Below are 16,131 nucleotides of genomic sequence, written 5' to 3'. Positions count from 1 at the left end.
CTGGAGGCGAAGAAGGGCTGCATCGAATAGATCCGCAGCGGGAAAGGCGGTGGGGATCGGAGTGAGCGAGACTGGCTAGTGGATGGTTCGGCTGCTTACAGCCTAGGAGCGGCGGAGCTCCAAGAGCGAATCAAATGGTAAAGATCGAGGCACTTGGAGGCCGAGGCGGAATGGGCAGTTGTATTCGAGATGGCGAGTCAGGAAGAAGAGGATGGGTTTGGCTTGCAGGATTCGACGAGCGAAGGGAGCCTCCTGCGCCAAACAAATGACCCTTGAGAAATGATGAAAGATCGTTTTGGAGCTTCAGGATGAGGCGCGCAAAAAGTGCGCGGCGGCCCTGTGGCGACCAAAAACGCTGTGAAGCGGCTGGTGTGGCGTCGCCAAATGTTTTCGATGCCTTTTTTAGGGCGCCACCAGGGGTCGAATACTTCTGTTCTGCTGCGCGAACGCCGCAATGTGCAACCAACACTTCAAACAGGAGTGTTTGGCAGAGGGCGGAGTTTGGATGAGAAAAATAAATCCTCGAGACTTTCCTAGGCACTCAGAGAAATCCAGGCGTGTTCGTGGCTTCCTCTCTTTGAAGGCGCTTTCCAGGCCACAGAACCCCTGGGGCAGCATCCGCGTCGTGTTCTCGGTTTGTTTTTGTTTTGATGTCTTACTACGGAGTAGTAGATAAGATAACTAAAGCACGGGGATTGTCGCTCTTCTCGCTGAACACGGTGATGCCGAAGCGCCCGTGCATCTCGCCTGGCCAAAAGACGGGGGAAAAAATCCGTCTCGGATCCTTGCCGGGCAAAGTTTGCCTCGTCACTCTCCAATCTTTCCCCAGGTCAAAGGTGGGGCAGTTAGGGGTTCAGCCAACCACCAATCTTGGACCCACTGGTATTCCATATGCAGCCTTGGCCTTAAATCCTACCTTCACTCCTGTACACATGCCAAGTAATTAGGGGTATACTTACATCTACTAATTAAGCTCACTAAGGCTGTATGTACCTGATGTATGTATGTACCCACACCCAATACCTTACCGGTACTGTTCGCCAAATGATCAAAGAACTTCACGACAACCGCGCTTGTAGTCACCTCCACGATTCTGGGGCCAATGAGAACGGGCTGACCGTGTAGTATTCGGGTCTATATCCGGAGTATGCATACGCATTCCTCGTTGAAGAGCTTGCCTATCGCCGAGATTACCCTGCCCACCATGACCGTTTCGAGTCCAAGATTTGACGATGCCGTGCGCATACATCTCAACAATGTTACCATGCTACCATGCGTTCCATGAATTGGCCGTCTTCTGGTGATGAGTTGCACCACTGAATTAGAGATAGATCATCAGGGGCCAGAGCTACACTGTATGGCTCGGGTTCAGATCTGCCACCGTTCGCCTATCCCGTGGCCAGCTACCAATATCTCTCGTCGAAAGCATCGTAGAAGGAGCACTGAGAGCTGTCCCACTAGTACCGCGCCCCACAAGGCAGCGGGATGGCACTGCACTAGTACAAGCAGAGCGCGCCCCGAACTTTTGGCCCTGAGACGTGCCGGAATCGGAATCCTTCCGTGAGGATTGACGGGATAGTGTATATAAAGCAGACACTACTCCGTAGGCATCAAGTGTAATTAGTGCGGAGCCATACGGATACTGCTGTATATATTCCATAGGTACCTCGACCGCAGCGCTTTCGGCGTGTACCGGAGTCGATATGGGCTTGATCCGTACATAGGTACCTACATACGAAAACATAATGCGTGTGTCTTAGTGTCCATCTGTGTATTTACCTTCAATCCGTACCGCGTATGCGTATTGTGCACACTACACGGCACTGCTTCTCCTTGTACAAATCGAGTGCTCCCGCTGGACTAATTGTGACAAATTGGAAGGGGTGGTCGCCATCGAGCACCATATTTGTAGCGCTGACTGCATTTTCCGTCCCTAGTTCTCTGTACAATGGCATTCATAGATTGCCATTGTACGGCACAGTCCCGCGGGACCCGCTCCGGCGCAACCAAGGGGCAGGAGAGTTAAAGGGTCATGGGAGATGGTGTAAATGGAGTTACAGTAATAATCCGTAGTGACTTGGCATCTGTGATCTGCCCACTTCGGGATGATGTCCGAGATCTGCTAAAATGATGCTCTTCTCAAACTTCTTCTTCTTGCGTTAATTTTGTGCTCTGCCACCAACTACTTAAGGCTCGCCTCGATTTCTCCCTGCCTGCCCATCTCCAACCACAAAGTTCGCCGCCGTGATCTTCGACATTTTGCTAGCGTTGAGTGGTATTGGGCCGGCGACCGCCCAAGATCTGGCGGGCGGGCAGGAACGCTTCGGGCGCGCGACGACCGTGACGACCGTCGAAACACGTCAGGAGCAAGAAGAGGTGGTTGTCACTCGGCTCTCGACCATCTACTTGACGGGCAACAGCCATAGACCGCGGGCAGCCAACCCCGGGTTTGGCATACGTGTAGATCTCGTAGACGGCCTTTTCGGATTCTGTGCCACCACCAACACTGGGACGGCGAACTTTGGCTTTGCCGAGCGATGTACCGATAGCTTCAGTTGCTCTACGGGCTGCGGCCGTACGACCGACGGACCCTCCGTCACCTGGCACTGGTAAGCCAACACGACAACGATCCATCGTTCTTCGTCCCGTGGGGAGGGAAAAACAGTCCGTTCTAAAGCCGCCGGTCCCCATTCAGCTCAGGTGACGCCCCCAACTGATGCTTGAATTACCTGACGTTACAAGACAACGTCAGCCCTTTCACCTCCCTTGCCTGTGGCGTCAACTCCAGCTTGAAGACGTACTTTGCCTTCTTAACCACCGGACTAAGTTCCTCAATGACAACCTCGTCATCATCATCATTGTCCTCATCACCAACATCATCATCTCAAGAGCCCTCCCCCGGGTCCGCTGCCTCATCAACCGGACTGGAAGTAACATCTCAGCCCACGAGCTCGACTGCCACCGCGCCGCATGATTCTGCCTCCACGTCAGACTCGGAGGCCTCGTTGACCGTACGCAACAGCGGCAGCTCCGTCAACACGGCAGCCATCGTGGGCGGCGTCGTCGGGTGCGTTGCTCTCATATGCGCGTGTCTAAGCTTCCTCTCCTGGATGCGCCACCGGAGCAGGAGCGCCACAGCCGCCGCCACCGCTCCTTCCCCTCCCCCTTCTCCTATGGATAACGCGTTAATCGGGCTTCCCCACGGCGGCCGCAGCTACTCACCCGACTACAAGACCATGATGATGGTGGAAGCGGCCAGCCGGCCGATGATCCCGCCTGTCCAGCTGTCTCAGGTCATGATGCCGGCCGAGATGCCTGGCGAGTGGTGTCGGTACAACTGAGTTTTAATCACTGAGACCGTCTCTGGTCGTGTGTTAATTAAGCGTTTCGTTATGATATACACTTAGATACAGAGGATCAAAGTAAATATAGACAAACATTTAATGCGGGAGGAGATATACCTGCCGAGAAAGGAATTAAGGGCTATTCTGATGAAGTACCTGCCTGGTGCTATTGACCACGGGGTGATTGTGGTGGCTTCCGAGTACAATCTAGGTACCTTATAATTATAGCTCATGATAAATTCGATTCGCGGCTTGTTGAGCCATAACATTGATCGCCTGTTCTGAGATACCAAGAACAAGAATAATGGAAACGAAACTAAATTGGCAGGAAAATTTCGAACATACATTGAACTTGACTCATTGGTCTTGAACACCTATCTAAGCAGTTCGCAGTCGCGTCCTTTGTGGTTCGGTATGCGCAATACGCAGGTTTAGTATGATCACGAATCAAGCAAGTGTGGGGCTTGCACTTATTATATACAGAGAAATACCTCCTTGGCTACCTCCGGTAAGTGCCTACTCAGACGGCGCACCGGGTGCAAGCTTTCGATGGTCTGGCTCTTGTCCCGCGACTATCGAAGTTCCCGTACCGTGTTCTATGCACATGCATGTTTGACTAATAGCCACGGCATGGAACAAAGAAATGCATACATAGTAGCAAGAAGTAACACAAAGCTGGGTTGAACGCAGCCTAGCCGTGTCATGTGACTGAGTCGACCCGACATCGTCTTAATCGGTGACGAAGCGGCGAGCAACAGACTGTCAGGCGAAATAATATGATCCTTCCTGCTGGGTTGCAATTGCAAGCAATATTTCGGCTAGGTGGCATGTCAAACTTTACTAGCTACCATGCCGAACAGAAAGCTAAGGAGGAAAGTGTTCTCTGTGGTTGCCTGTCTGCCCTGGTACCTTAATTAGGTACCTACCTTAGCCAATTTGACTTAGCAGTCCAGGAGGCACCGCCACTACCATCACCACCACCATCAACAGTCGATTTGGGCATCTCAGGTATTGATCTTATACCACGGTCCAACTGATCGAGAACTCCCAATTTGACAAAGGATAGGAGAGCTCGGTAGAGATCCTCGGCCCCTACCCTGCGACTTGCAGTCTGCAAACTCTCAAGGGAACTGCTCTCTATTGCACCTCGTATGGCTTATGGAGATGTTATTCTTCTCCCTAGGACACATTTATAATGATTATCACCGGCTTTTGTGTCTGAGGCACGGGATGCGTAAGACGAAAGACGGTCTGTCGAAAGCAAAAGCGACGCCGCAATTGCCCGCCAGCAATTGCACCTTAAGTAGGCTGTAGGTATTCTGACACGGTCTTATACATACAATCTGCGGGACCAATAGCGCTGCGGAAACGACCCAACTATCTTGACAAATTCTGTGTAGTCGAGGGATGACATGTCCGAAAACGAGGTGTGCTAACAGTAGATGAGTGTTCCCCCCTATCTGGAATGCCGCTGGCGGGAATGGTGATCAAGTCCAGTAGAGCAAGCTGAGAACTCAGGGTTAGGGTTTGTCAGCAATGCAGGATGGTACGGTGGTACGAGTTGAATGACGCTTTCTTGGGGGGATTTTGACGACGGATTGCATTGGGGGCTGAAATGAAACTTGGTCGCCTGCAAATGAAAAGGGGCGGCGCGCCTGACGCGCTTTTCGATCGCACCACCATCAACTCGGGCAACAACCGTCACACCTGGGATCAACAACTTGGGGTGTATCACTTGAGGTGCATTCGGTTCTCCATCTCTTTTCTGCATAATTACCATCACCACAGGAGAGAAAGAACAAAGAAATAAAAGCCAGACAAAAGGGACTTGCCGACTCGCCTGACTTCCCCAATCCCATTCATCATATAGCCAAACCAGCCCATCGTGAAACAAAGGGAAGAAAGGGAAGAATTACCAAAAAAAAGACAACAAACCAAGAAAACAAAGAGATGTCCGTCTCCCTGCCAATCAGCACCGCCAGCGGCACCAGCGATCTCCCGTCCGCGGCGCCGCCCGCGCCAGCATTCGACTTCAAGGCCCGCCTCTTCCGGCCGTTCGACCTTTCCACGGGGCGCGGCAAGGCGGTCGCCGCGACCGTCGGGCTCCGCCTCATCGCCAACATTGCGCACTTTATCCTCGCCGGCCTGTCGGCCCGCCCGGCCTGGTGCCTCTGGTACGTGGCTGACCAGCTCGTCGTCACGTACGCCGTCAGCTTCATCGCGGATGCCGCGGGGGAGAGGAGGATCTGGGGGACGAAGTGGACGGTTGTAAGTATTTTTCTCCCCCCTTTTCCCTTGTTTGCCTTGTCTCCATGGGTTGCGTGTCTGGTTCTTTTTGGGACTTGCTGTCTCTGTAGGATCGAGAATGGAAAAGACTAACGGACACCGTCACTAGGGGGAGCGGTTCTTCGAACTGTTCCTGGGGCTCTGCGGGGTGGTGCATGTGTTGTATATGGCCTTCCTGATCTTCTGCGTCGTGTCGTTTGCCATCGTCTTTGGGGTGACCGGCGGGTCTGTGTTGACCGTCGTCGGGGCCGGCATCTTGCCAGTCGGCTTGTTGGCCGCGATGCCGGAGGCTGAGGAGGGCGGGCTGAGTCTCCCGTGAGAGGAGGGGAAGGGGGTTCCTCCCCTGCAGGTATGACGAAGGGGGAGTGAGTCGTGGCTGGATCGGGTCATCGCCGGGTCGCGCTCACACATCCACACTCAGTTGTCTGTCTTACAGTCCTTCAAATTCACCGTTTGCGGAATGCTCGCTTCCTCGGCCTTTCCTCTTCCTCTTCTTCCTGCTCTTCATCCTCGTATTCCTTGTCACCGGGGCTTGGCGCTTTCCGCTTTGACCGCCTGACCACGTCTCCCTTTGCAACGACCCAGCCCTTCTCGAGGATGGTTTTTGTTTTCTTACCGTCCGCCCCTCTGTCGAGTTTGGTCAACGCTCCAAACGGGATGCATACGATATCGCCTCTCGTCTGCCTTTCCTCTCTCCTCTGTTGCACGTCGGGCTCGGTCTCATGGTCGACAACGTGGAGCCAGTTCACGGTCCTAAGGGACCTCGTCTCCTCGTCGCAGCCGGGCTCTCCCCACTTCTTGGCATCGCGCGACGGCACTTCGATCTTGTGGTTGTCAGGGGCCTGTCGGATGACGAGCTTCAGGCGCACGGCTTCCTCGCAGATGGTGGAGGTTCGGGCCCTGATCTTGTTTCTGGTGTGGCTGGCAGCGGAACGGATCACGGGCGAGAGGGCTTCGAGGATCTCTTGGACGATCCCCTCGACGTTGTAAGGAATGTCTCGGAGAGGGGTCGTCGCCTCGATTGTTGTGCCGACCCAGGTGTTGAGTTCCGCGTCGTCAACTGAGGAAGAGGAAAGGTTGGTCAGCAAGGCGCTCCAAAGATGTAGGCTAGGGTTATCCATCAAGTTTACGAGGACTGACCTTGGTTGGCCTCCAACTCCCTCTCCAGAGATCGGAGGTGGGCCTCGGAGGCCGAGATGGTCTGGTGCTCTTTGCTCCTCAGGAACACTTGGACGCCGAACATGCGCAGCCCCGGTCGCAGAATCCGTCGGAATAGCAGCTGGAATACGGCAGTCATTACTCGGTATTGCCGCTGACGCGTGCTCGCGCGGTTCCATGCTTGGGGGCTGAATAATAAGCGGTCCCCCCCAGCCGCAGTGGTGTCGGACAAGCGGCCGAGCTGCAGAAGAGGACTCTCGGCGAGATCTCGGACGGAGGACCTCAACCGCAAAAACTCGGTCATGATGTTCTTCTCTACATATTCCCGTTTTCCATCGTTCTCGGCCCGATTAGGTTGAGCGTCCATGATACGCTGAAGGCGGACGAGATCGCCGATGGCGGCCTGTGTCTGCATGTTTGCAATCTCCAGGTCCTTCTCCGCCTCCTTGAGCTTCTGCCTAGCCAACTCGCCCTCCCTCTTCAAGTTGTCTATTTCGAGCTGATGCTCCAGCTGCAGATTTTTCCTGTGCTCGTTCTCTTCTCGGCCGACCCGTTCTGCGCACGCGGGACCAAGACGAGACTCCAATAGTCTCTCCAGTCCTTGGGCAAATTGGTTGGAAATGTCTTTTCCCAGCTGCTGTATGCTTCGGTCCACGGTTCTGATTTCGTCTCGAAGTATGCCGAAACCGCTATCGAGCGTTGACTGGATTATTTCTCTGGTCTGCGCCGCTTGTGTGCCCTGGAAGATGGGGCGCAAGCCGGATCTTGCCTGCGGCATTTCAGGCAGGAACGCTGGGGGCCCGGGGGCACGGTGTTGCCCGAGGCCCCAGCGATTGCTCAGGAAATGATGGCGCGTGAGCCTTCGGGCGTGGAAGCCACGCGGTTCCGGTGCGGGGCGAAAGTAAGGGCTTAAACGGATCTGGCGATGCTCCTTCTGTCCTTCCATTATTTTTTTTTCTAAAAACATTTTCTTCTCCGGTAAAACAACTTGTGCCTTTTCATGGAGTCGAAGGTGCAGTATTACTTCAGGAAATCGAACAAAGGCACGTATATTTTGGATTGGATATCGACTCATGTCCTTCCTTTGACGAGCACCGAGTCCCGAAACAAAGAACTAGAACCGTTTCCAGACATTGCCTTAATTCGGCCACCCAACTGCGTCCCGGCCTGTCATTTCTGTCCGCTCGACGATGGAGAAAGACTCTAATTTGATGACGCTTGTATCATGCGGGATATTCTTATACGACATGGAATCGTGCACGGATTTAGTCATACGACAAATCTGATGCGGTTCAACTCTAAGGAATGTCAAGCTGTCAATAATAGACAACTTCCTCCGGGGCGGGCTCGTCGAATTCCACGCCGGGCTCAAATACCGCCTTCGCCGCCTTTTTGCTCTTTTTCTTCTTCGAGGGTTTCTCCTTAGCGCCGGTGCCGAGAGTTTTACCCCAGAGAGCTGAAACTTCTGCGACTCCCCCCTCCACGGGGGGTTCCTTGATCTCCTCAGACTAGAAATCAGTCGGGGCTCCAGGATCAGGGTTCAGAGGAGTATATCCAGCCTCCGGAGTCTCCTTAGCAATGCTGTCCGCGTCGTCATCGGTGGGACCTTCGACGAGACTCAGACTTCCTGAACTGTCAACAGCAGCAAAGACGGAATCTACGGGTACTCTTGGTCAGCATGGTCCACGGCAGTGGCAGCGAAGGATAACAAAAGGAGTGAAGGCGCTTAGTGTTTCCTACCGCCGCTGAACCTCACATCCACGAAGCGCCTGCAAGTATCCCGGCCGTTCTCGAGAACCTCGAGCTGCTTGTTGAGCCGGTCGCGCTCGGCACGTGTCTCCTCGGACTCTCCGGCGATGCGGGCGACGTCGTCGGCGGACATCTCGGAAACGGAGACGGGGGACAAGATGTCCTCCAACGCCGACATCAGCTTCTCTTCGACCACCTCGACCGCGATGTCGTCGATGAACCGCCTCATGGCAACCTGTGCGAGAAAGAGTTTGGTGTTTCCGTGTTAGCGGGCCAACGGCACACCAATTGGGAACCTGAGTTTGGGAGACTCTGGTGGGCCCCCGCCCCCCGGGGGGGGGGGGGGGGGGGGGGGGGGGTGGGGAGGGAACGGTGGCTCAGACAAACACACCTGGTAGTAGGCATTCAGACAGTCGAGGGCCTCGTTGGCGGCGAAGCGCCTCGGGTCCCGCTCGCGAAATTTAGCCAGGGATTCAGCCAGGGAGTTGAGGTCGTAGTAACCAGACAGACGATCGCCGCCGAGGGAGGGGAGGTTGAAGAACTGACGCAGGATCTCGGCCGGATCATTCCTGTTTCGTCTCGCATCGCGGACCTTTTGGAGGGCCTCGGTGAACTCATCATTGTAGGTGATGGGGTGGCCGCCCTTGTGCTGGTTGAGCAGCTCGGTCGTTTTGGCGCGCATCTCGTCCATGATCTTGCCCATGGCCGGGTCGATGACGAAGCGACGGAGCGCTTTGGTCGTGGACGGGTCGGCCGTGTGGGCAGCAACGAGGCCGACGAACCGGGATGCGGCTTCCCATACCTTTTCCACGTGGTGCCGCACGATGGCCTCCCAGGGGCGTGACTGTTCGCGGAAGAGATCGACGACGATCATAGGGTGAAAGGTCCCTGGCAGCTCGCGGCCGCGGGTCCTGCGCATTAGCATGTCGATATGGTCGACAAATTCGTCCCGCGAGATCGAGATCACGCCTCTGGGCGCGGGAGAAGAGTCCTTGCATCCATCGACGACTTGGCGATAGTGACCCCGGAGCCGCATCTCGGACGCGAATTCCTCGTTGAGGTTCCGGACCACGGCTCTGATGCGCTGCTCGTAGCCCAACTTGTCTTCGGCATGGGTGAAGAAGGGCCTGTCGTAGTTGCCGCCCGTCGAGGCCTTGACGAGATCCTGGAACGATTGGCTTAGACGGATCAGGTACAGTCGCTGCTCGGTACGGCTGGCTCGCGGGCGCCCAAGCCGCTCAAGCTGGTCTTTGCAGTAACTGAACTTCTGATCGATCTCCTCGATCAGGCCGGGAAGCTCGGTGGATATCTGCTGCAGGAGGACCCGGCTGAGCCGCGTGCGCAAGTTATCGATGCCCAGACAAGAGTGCGGAAGGGTGGCCCAGGGGCCCGAGCGGAAGAACTCGGCTTCTTCAATGTCTCTGATCACGAGGGTCGACGGGCCCTTCTCGGAGTCCATGTTCTTGAGCACATGCCAGCCGTGGCGAAACTCGATCTCCTGGTTCCTGGCCAGGGAGACATACATGGCTTCGCTCCCTCCACCCGGAACCAGGGTATCGGGCTTGGTGATGACGCCCAGCGTCCGGGTTCCCTTGGGGTCCGCGGTACGAGCTAGGCCCAGGACGACCTGGTTTGCGATGTCGTTCTTGGCTGACACCACGGCCAGGATGATGCAGCGTGGCTCCCTCATGTAGGACTGGACGATGTCCTTTATGAGCTGGATGTCCGAGGTGGTCTGGTTCTTAGTCTCGGAGTGGATGAGCCCGGGCAGGTCGACGAGGGTGAGCTGAGGGCTGTTCGGGCCCGTCACTTCGATGCGGAGGATGTCCCTGGAGAAAGCCCGGCCGTGCGTCGTGATGCCCATCTCGGTCTTGGCCCTGTCGACAAGTTCGGGAAGGGCGTCGAACCCGTCCAGCTCTTCCCTAAAGGCCATGAGAGCCTTCCGCTCGGCCTCGGTGCGCGACTCATGGGGAACGATGGAAACACAGACGCTGTCGTAGGGGGCCTTGCGCAGCACCAGCTCGGTCGGGAAGCGGGTGCACAGGTTACTCTTGACGGGGAAAGGGATGCCCGAGATGGCTTCGAGGACGGAGCTCTTGCCTGAGGACTGATCGCCACACACGATGATCTGGGGCAGCGAGATGTAGTGGTTGATGCCCTGGAGGCGAAGCTGGTCGATCGAGTCCAGAAGCTCGAGCTGGTCCTTGGAAGACAGCTTGGTTAAGGAATCGCTCGCGAAGGTGACCATATTGGCTGTGAAGAGGGGTTTTGGTTTCGTGGTATGTCAGGTATGATTCGGGTAGGACAAGGATGTTGCGTGTCCGGGTTCTAAAGACTTGGGCCGGTGATGACTGCTCCGGTCTGTTTGAAGGAAAGGAGACTCTCCAGAAGTAAAATGGCAGCGAGCAGCATCATTTAACTACCTATCTGCTCTATTTCAAGCAGTTAATTATGCTTTTCCTGTCTCCTTGTTTGAGGTCCAACGGCAGAACTGGGCCACTGGGCGGCTAGTGAGGCCTACAACAGGAGAGTCAATTCAACTGCAGCCATTGGACAGCAAACGCCTGTGTTGGTGATTCCCTGTCAGTGCAGCCCGATGCAGGGCAGATTCTGCCAACAAGCTTTCAGGGTGTTATCGGGGACCAAATCAGGCAGTTTCTTGTGCGCCGGGTCGCAGCGCTCGGCCGGGCCGTTGCAGAGCCGATCACCCAACCAGATCAGCGGCAGCCTGTTGAGAAATGATGGTTAGGCACACTACGGATTACTCTGTACTTGTTGGGTACCTGATCCTTACCGCCTGGCCACAGTTTACAAGTATACATTTTGTGTTTGAGCCAAACATTTTAGCCTCTTGTGCCTCGGATAGCTGCCGTCGATAAACATAAACAAAAAGAAATAACGTTAAGAGAGAAATAAAAGCAGAGACAAACGAAACATCACGAAAGTAGTGTTTGCCACGGAGCTCGTCAACTCTCGCGAAAAAAGACACTCCAGGCAGACCATCGGTTGTCTAGTCAATGGGCAGACAAGGGTATCTCGCACTTGTCCAGAAAGCCCAACCTGCCCACATAACAAGCACGAAGTATTCCGTGGTGCCTTGCATTCCCATTCTTGGCCAACCAGAAACAAAGGGGTGGATTTTGACAGTTGGCCAAGCAACTAGCCAAATTGGCATTCTCTATACCTAGGTACCGGACATTTCCAACACGCATTGTAGTGCAGCGCAGAGGCGATCCATCTTTCTTTACCTCGGGAGCCCCAGAAACCCACAAAACAAAACCAAAAGTCTGGGGAAAGGAGCCGCCAAGATGACGCTCTTCATCTGGGGCTTCACTTCGGTCTCCAGTCTCGTGGTTTATTACGAGCATGCCGAAGCATGTGGATAGATCGAGTCGTGAGCGTTCTGGGGGAACACCAAGGGCAAAGATGGTTTCCTTGAGGCGTATACTTGCAGTAGTATATATTCAACCCAGAGCCTACGCTGTTACATTGACCGAGGCCCGTTCCATATCAGCCAGACTCGCACTTGCCCCTCTTCCACCGGCTGGGTGACTTTCCTTATTTTCATACCGCTGTCGCGGTGTAATCGGGCACAAGACACTCCTGATCGAGGCGGGAGACTACCAGGGGCCCAACATCAACTACACGGTACCGGCGTGGCACGCGCGCGTGTCCGAGGACGAGGCGATGACGTGGAACTTGTTCGTGCGCCACCATGAGGATGACGAGCGGCAGGCGCGCGACTGGAAGGCCAGCTACGACACGCCCGATGGGGATGTCTACACGGGCCTGGACCCGCCGCCGGGGTCCAAGCCGAAGGGGGTGCTGCACCCCCGGGCGGGCACGCTGGGGGGCCGCACGGCGCACAACGCCATGGTGGCCGTGTACCCGCAGGCGGCCGACTTCCAGTACATGGCCACGCTGACGGGGGACCGCTCGTGGTCACCCGAGAACATGCGCAAGTACTTTGAGCGGCTCGAGAGGAAGCAATACGCCAACCGGCTGTCCCGGGGCCACGGCTAGGACGGCTGGCTGGCCACCGAGCTCACCCCGCTGAGCGTTGCCCTCAAGGACCCCCCAGCTGCTGGCCACCTCGACGGGGGATGCCTTCGCCCTCGGCGACTTGACCAACCAGGTGCTCAGCGTGGGCACACTGCTGGCGGGCGACCTCAACGCCGACACGGACCGGCACGACCACCGCCCGGGCTTCTACCAGGTGCCCATCAGCACTGACGGGGGCGCCCGCACGGGGTCGCGCGAGTTCGTCGTCGACGCCTCCGTCTACCCGCGCATCTGCGGCACCTTCACCGCTGTCTCCGCCTACATGGTCGTCGAGAAGGCCGCCGACGACATCCTCGCCGACGCGGCCGAATAATAATTCGACATGGAGCTCTCTCGTGGATGGGACACGAGAGAGGACTAAGCGTATTGTCGTATTGTCGTATTTGTTTTTATATTATTTATTTATCGTTGTTTTATTATCTTCTTGCCGTGGAGGAGGGGAAAAGGTTGAGCAAGAGCCAAACAGAAAAAAAAACCACCAACCTTGGATATCCTACCTTATATCAAGCTTGAATGAGAAGTACTCAATCTTTCATACGAGACCAACCGCTAGCATGCTTGCACTAATAATCATCATCCGCCGGCGATGCTGTGAATACTCAGGTAACGGCGTTGGCTTGGCCAAAGATGCTTGATACCTAGGTACGGGTAAATAATTACATTACATTTCAGAGAGCGGGGAAGCCCCTGATTAGCCCGCATCGTTCCTGTCTTGTCACTCACTTTAAGCTATTTGCTCCTTTGACTCGAAACTGCCACTATGGTGGCAACAGTGGCATGCATTTACCTGCCATTGGGGGTTGTTGGATCTAGTAGTAGGGCGCGGAGGGCGGATTAGCTAGCCTTAAACAGGTTAACGTCATCTCAGGGGTCGGCCGATGTTGTATCAATTCGTCACGGTTTCCTGTTCTGGCAAAGTCGAAACGTCGGCGACGGCCTTGTCTTATCGGAGAAGCTGCTAAGAAGAGGAAAGGTAGTAAGGAAGAACAACCGAAAAAAAATATGATGAAGAAAAAAGGCAAGAAAAAAAAAAGAAAGCACATGCTTCCGTTTGATCATTCGATCGTCGTCCGTAATATACTTGTAGTCCCTAGGTACGTTCGAACCATGCTTGTTCCCATGCCCACATTAGGTATAAGTATTATCGAACCCTCCCTTCCCCCTACCTATAAAAAGTCGTGCGCGCCCAAGTCACAGGCAGGCAGGTATTATATAACACGTAAGGTACCTACTAGTAGTAGTGGTAGTAGTAGTAGTAGATATGCATGGACATGCTCGATGTAATTACGCTATGCAGCTCCGTTCCCTCACTATAATAACAGTTACCTCGGGTTAGGTAATTAGCATGCTAATTATATACGAACCTAGGTATATAAATTTCACCGCCTTGACTTGTCGACGCCCATGCTCTGGGACAGGTCGGAGCCCTCGGAGGAAGGGAGGCGGAGAAACTCCTGGCTGGTGTTGTAGCACTCGGCCGTGTACTCGCCCACGACGGGCTGGAGCTTGAGGCCGGAGGGGTCGGCGGCGGCGAGGCCGAGGTCGTTGTGGGCCGACGTCCGCTGCTCGGTCCGGCGGGCGAAGGAGCGCTTGACGGCGATGGAGCCCGAAGTCATGGGGATGTGCTGCCCGGACGCGACGCCGCCGGCGCCCACCACCGTCGGCCGCGACGTCAGCCCCAGCTTATACCCGATCAGCTTGACCAGCGGCTGAAGCGTGGCCAAGCCGGCCGCCGTGATGGCCAGGCACTGCTCCACCGTCGACCAGACGGCGACGAAGACGGTATCGTACAGGAACTCGTCGCTGGCGATGGCCTGCAGGTACGGCATCCGCACCACGATGGCCGCGCTCGCGCTGTTGTTTCGTCGTCAGCCCCCCTGCCTCTCTTTTCTTTTTCATTCTTTCATTTTTCCGTTGATTGTTCGGTCTATGACCGTGTTTATCAGAGGGGAAAAAAGGGAAAAAGGAGAAGGAGATTTTTTTTGGGGGGGGGGTTCCCTTACACACAGCCGAGGCCCATCAGGGCGCACAGGGCGAGCTTGGTCCTGAGCTTCATGTTGAGGCGCAGGACGATCCAGGCGGGCAGGAGGGCAAAGGTAAAGTCGGTGATCATGTTGATGACGCTGAAGAGGATGGCCAGGGCGATGACGATGCGGTCGGGGATGCAGGTGCCCGTCTGGGTGTACTTGTCCCAGAAGTAGCTGACCGGCCAGCACTGGAAGATGCACGTGAAGACGAAGACGACGCAGCTGATGATGGTTGCCACCATGGCCGAGTAGAGAATCCACTTGTGCAGCCGCTCGACGATGACGCGGCGGAAGAAGGAGGTCATGGACATCTTGACCAACATCATGGTGACGGCGTAGAACGGATAGCACAAATACCACCACTGAGAGAGGACGAAAGTCTTGTTAGATGATGCTCTTTCTCAAGGTGCCACAACCTTCTCTCTCTCTCCTCTCTCTCTTCTTCTCTCTCTCTCCGTTCTTGGGGTGATAATAAAAGCAAAAAAAGGGTTGGGGGTGGGGTTGCGTGCCTTTTTTGCTTCGGCGTAGTTTTCTTGACTGATCTCAGAGACGAGGTGGCCGGTTCCGTAGGCGACCCCGGAGAGGGAGAAGCTGCAGTAGAAGGCGAAACAGATCTACGCGGGTTGGGCGAGGCAGCCGATGGAGGTTAGCACAAACACAGATTAATTAAATGGAAGGACGATGTGGGCTTCTGTGCTTGACGCTGTTGTTGTGTTGTTGGGACATATTAGACGTACCGTAGCAGCGGCCATGAGCCAGTCATCGTTCCCAAAGGCTTTGAGGAGATAGATGCGCACAAAACACCGGAGTGCCGTGACTGTCACGGCGAGAACCAGTGCCGTAATGTTGACGGCGGTCAGCGTCCGGGCACGGCTCTCGCTAGACATGGCCATCTTGCCGTCTCCCAGCAAACACCTAAAAACTACTGGAAAATGAAAAGGATGAAATTCAAAAAAAAAAAAAAAAATATGCCCCGGACTAGAGAGGTGAGTCGTCGAGGTTGAGGTGGGGTGCTTCTTAGTGTCGATGGTTCGTTGATCACGCGGTGGTGGTTGTCGCAGGACAGGGCGGTCTTGTGTTCAGGGCCCGGATCGGTTTTCGGCCACGGGCGCGTATGGTTTCTCTCAGGAGTCCGGGAGTCTTCGGCTGCGGTTGGATGGGCGCCTGGAGCCCGGGTCGTGGTGTTGCTTGCGTTCAGGGCCCATCAGAAAGGCAGCATCGTCGGCCCGGAAGGGATGTAAACAGGAGTCGGTCCCTCCATGGCGGCTCAATATGTACCCCCGATGTGTTACTGGAGGAAAAGTCGGCCAGCGGGCAGACATGGTGTTATCTGTTTTGAAACGGCATCAGCTCTGGGCTGGTGGATTCGCTCGAGGAAAGGTGCAGGCTCGCAATTGACAGCTGCTCCTTGGCAACCTCGGTAGTGGAGAGTCTACGGATTAGCAGGGTCCAGCCAGCGGAGCCGGGTCCGCTCTCAACGGTGACGGCCCATTAGGGCATCGAAG

The 16,131-nt window shown here is 55.3% G+C and overlaps 6 protein-coding genes across 6 annotated transcripts; 3 read left to right on the top strand and 3 right to left on the bottom strand.

Moving 5' to 3' along the window:
• Positions 1-2,250: 2,250 nt before the first annotated feature.
• On the top strand, positions 2,251-2,613 carry P884DRAFT_210985 (uncharacterized protein; the record flags this gene model as incomplete). The annotated part of the gene is made up of 1 exon (XM_069439044.1): positions 2,251-2,613. A coding segment is annotated over one exon (363 nt), but the record flags the coding sequence as incomplete, so codon positions are not given.
• A 2,681-nt stretch (positions 2,614-5,294) lies between these two features.
• On the top strand, positions 5,295-5,949 carry P884DRAFT_210901 (uncharacterized protein; the record flags this gene model as incomplete). The annotated part of the gene is made up of 2 exons (XM_069439034.1): positions 5,295-5,612; positions 5,740-5,949. 2 exons carry the CDS (start codon positions 5,295-5,297, stop codon positions 5,947-5,949), a joined length of 528 nt encoding a protein of 175 aa, XP_069293952.1.
• An 807-nt stretch (positions 5,950-6,756) lies between these two features.
• Positions 6,757-7,734, bottom strand: P884DRAFT_210930 (uncharacterized protein; the record flags this gene model as incomplete). Its single annotated transcript, XM_069439037.1, has 1 exon — positions 6,757-7,734. The coding sequence occupies one exon, from the start codon at positions 7,732-7,734 to the stop codon at positions 6,757-6,759; it is 978 nt and encodes a 325-aa protein (XP_069293951.1).
• Positions 7,735-7,950: 216 nt separating this feature from the next.
• P884DRAFT_251304 (P-loop containing nucleoside triphosphate hydrolase protein) lies at positions 7,951-10,785 on the bottom strand (the record flags this gene model as incomplete). The annotated part of the gene is made up of 3 exons (XM_069440686.1): positions 7,951-8,445; positions 8,529-8,772; positions 8,929-10,785. 3 exons carry the CDS (start codon positions 10,783-10,785, stop codon positions 8,297-8,299), a joined length of 2,250 nt encoding a protein of 749 aa, XP_069293950.1. The 3' UTR covers positions 7,951-8,296.
• Positions 10,786-11,845: 1,060 nt separating this feature from the next.
• On the top strand, positions 11,846-12,912 carry P884DRAFT_303194 (uncharacterized protein; the record flags this gene model as incomplete). Its single annotated transcript, XM_069445005.1, has 3 exons — positions 11,846-11,875; positions 12,135-12,541; positions 12,609-12,912. The coding sequence occupies 3 exons, from the start codon at positions 11,846-11,848 to the stop codon at positions 12,910-12,912; spliced, it is 741 nt and encodes a 246-aa protein (XP_069293949.1).
• A 1,066-nt stretch (positions 12,913-13,978) lies between these two features.
• P884DRAFT_280763 (uncharacterized protein) lies at positions 13,979-15,519 on the bottom strand (the record flags this gene model as incomplete). The annotated part of the gene is made up of 4 exons (XM_069443473.1): positions 13,979-14,453; positions 14,603-14,988; positions 15,136-15,240; positions 15,364-15,519. 4 exons carry the CDS (start codon positions 15,517-15,519, stop codon positions 13,979-13,981), a joined length of 1,122 nt encoding a protein of 373 aa, XP_069293948.1.
• Positions 15,520-16,131: the final 612 nt, after the last annotated feature.

The sequence above is a fragment of the Thermothelomyces heterothallicus genome, assembly GCF_042370625.1.
Source record: "Thermothelomyces heterothallicus CBS 202.75 unplaced genomic scaffold P884_scaffold_34, whole genome shotgun sequence".
NCBI classification, from domain to species: Eukaryota; Fungi; Ascomycota; class Sordariomycetes; order Sordariales; family Chaetomiaceae; genus Thermothelomyces; species Thermothelomyces heterothallicus.
The sequence above is the reverse complement of the archived record's forward strand: the minus strand, read 5'-3'. Positions and strand labels throughout refer to the sequence as shown.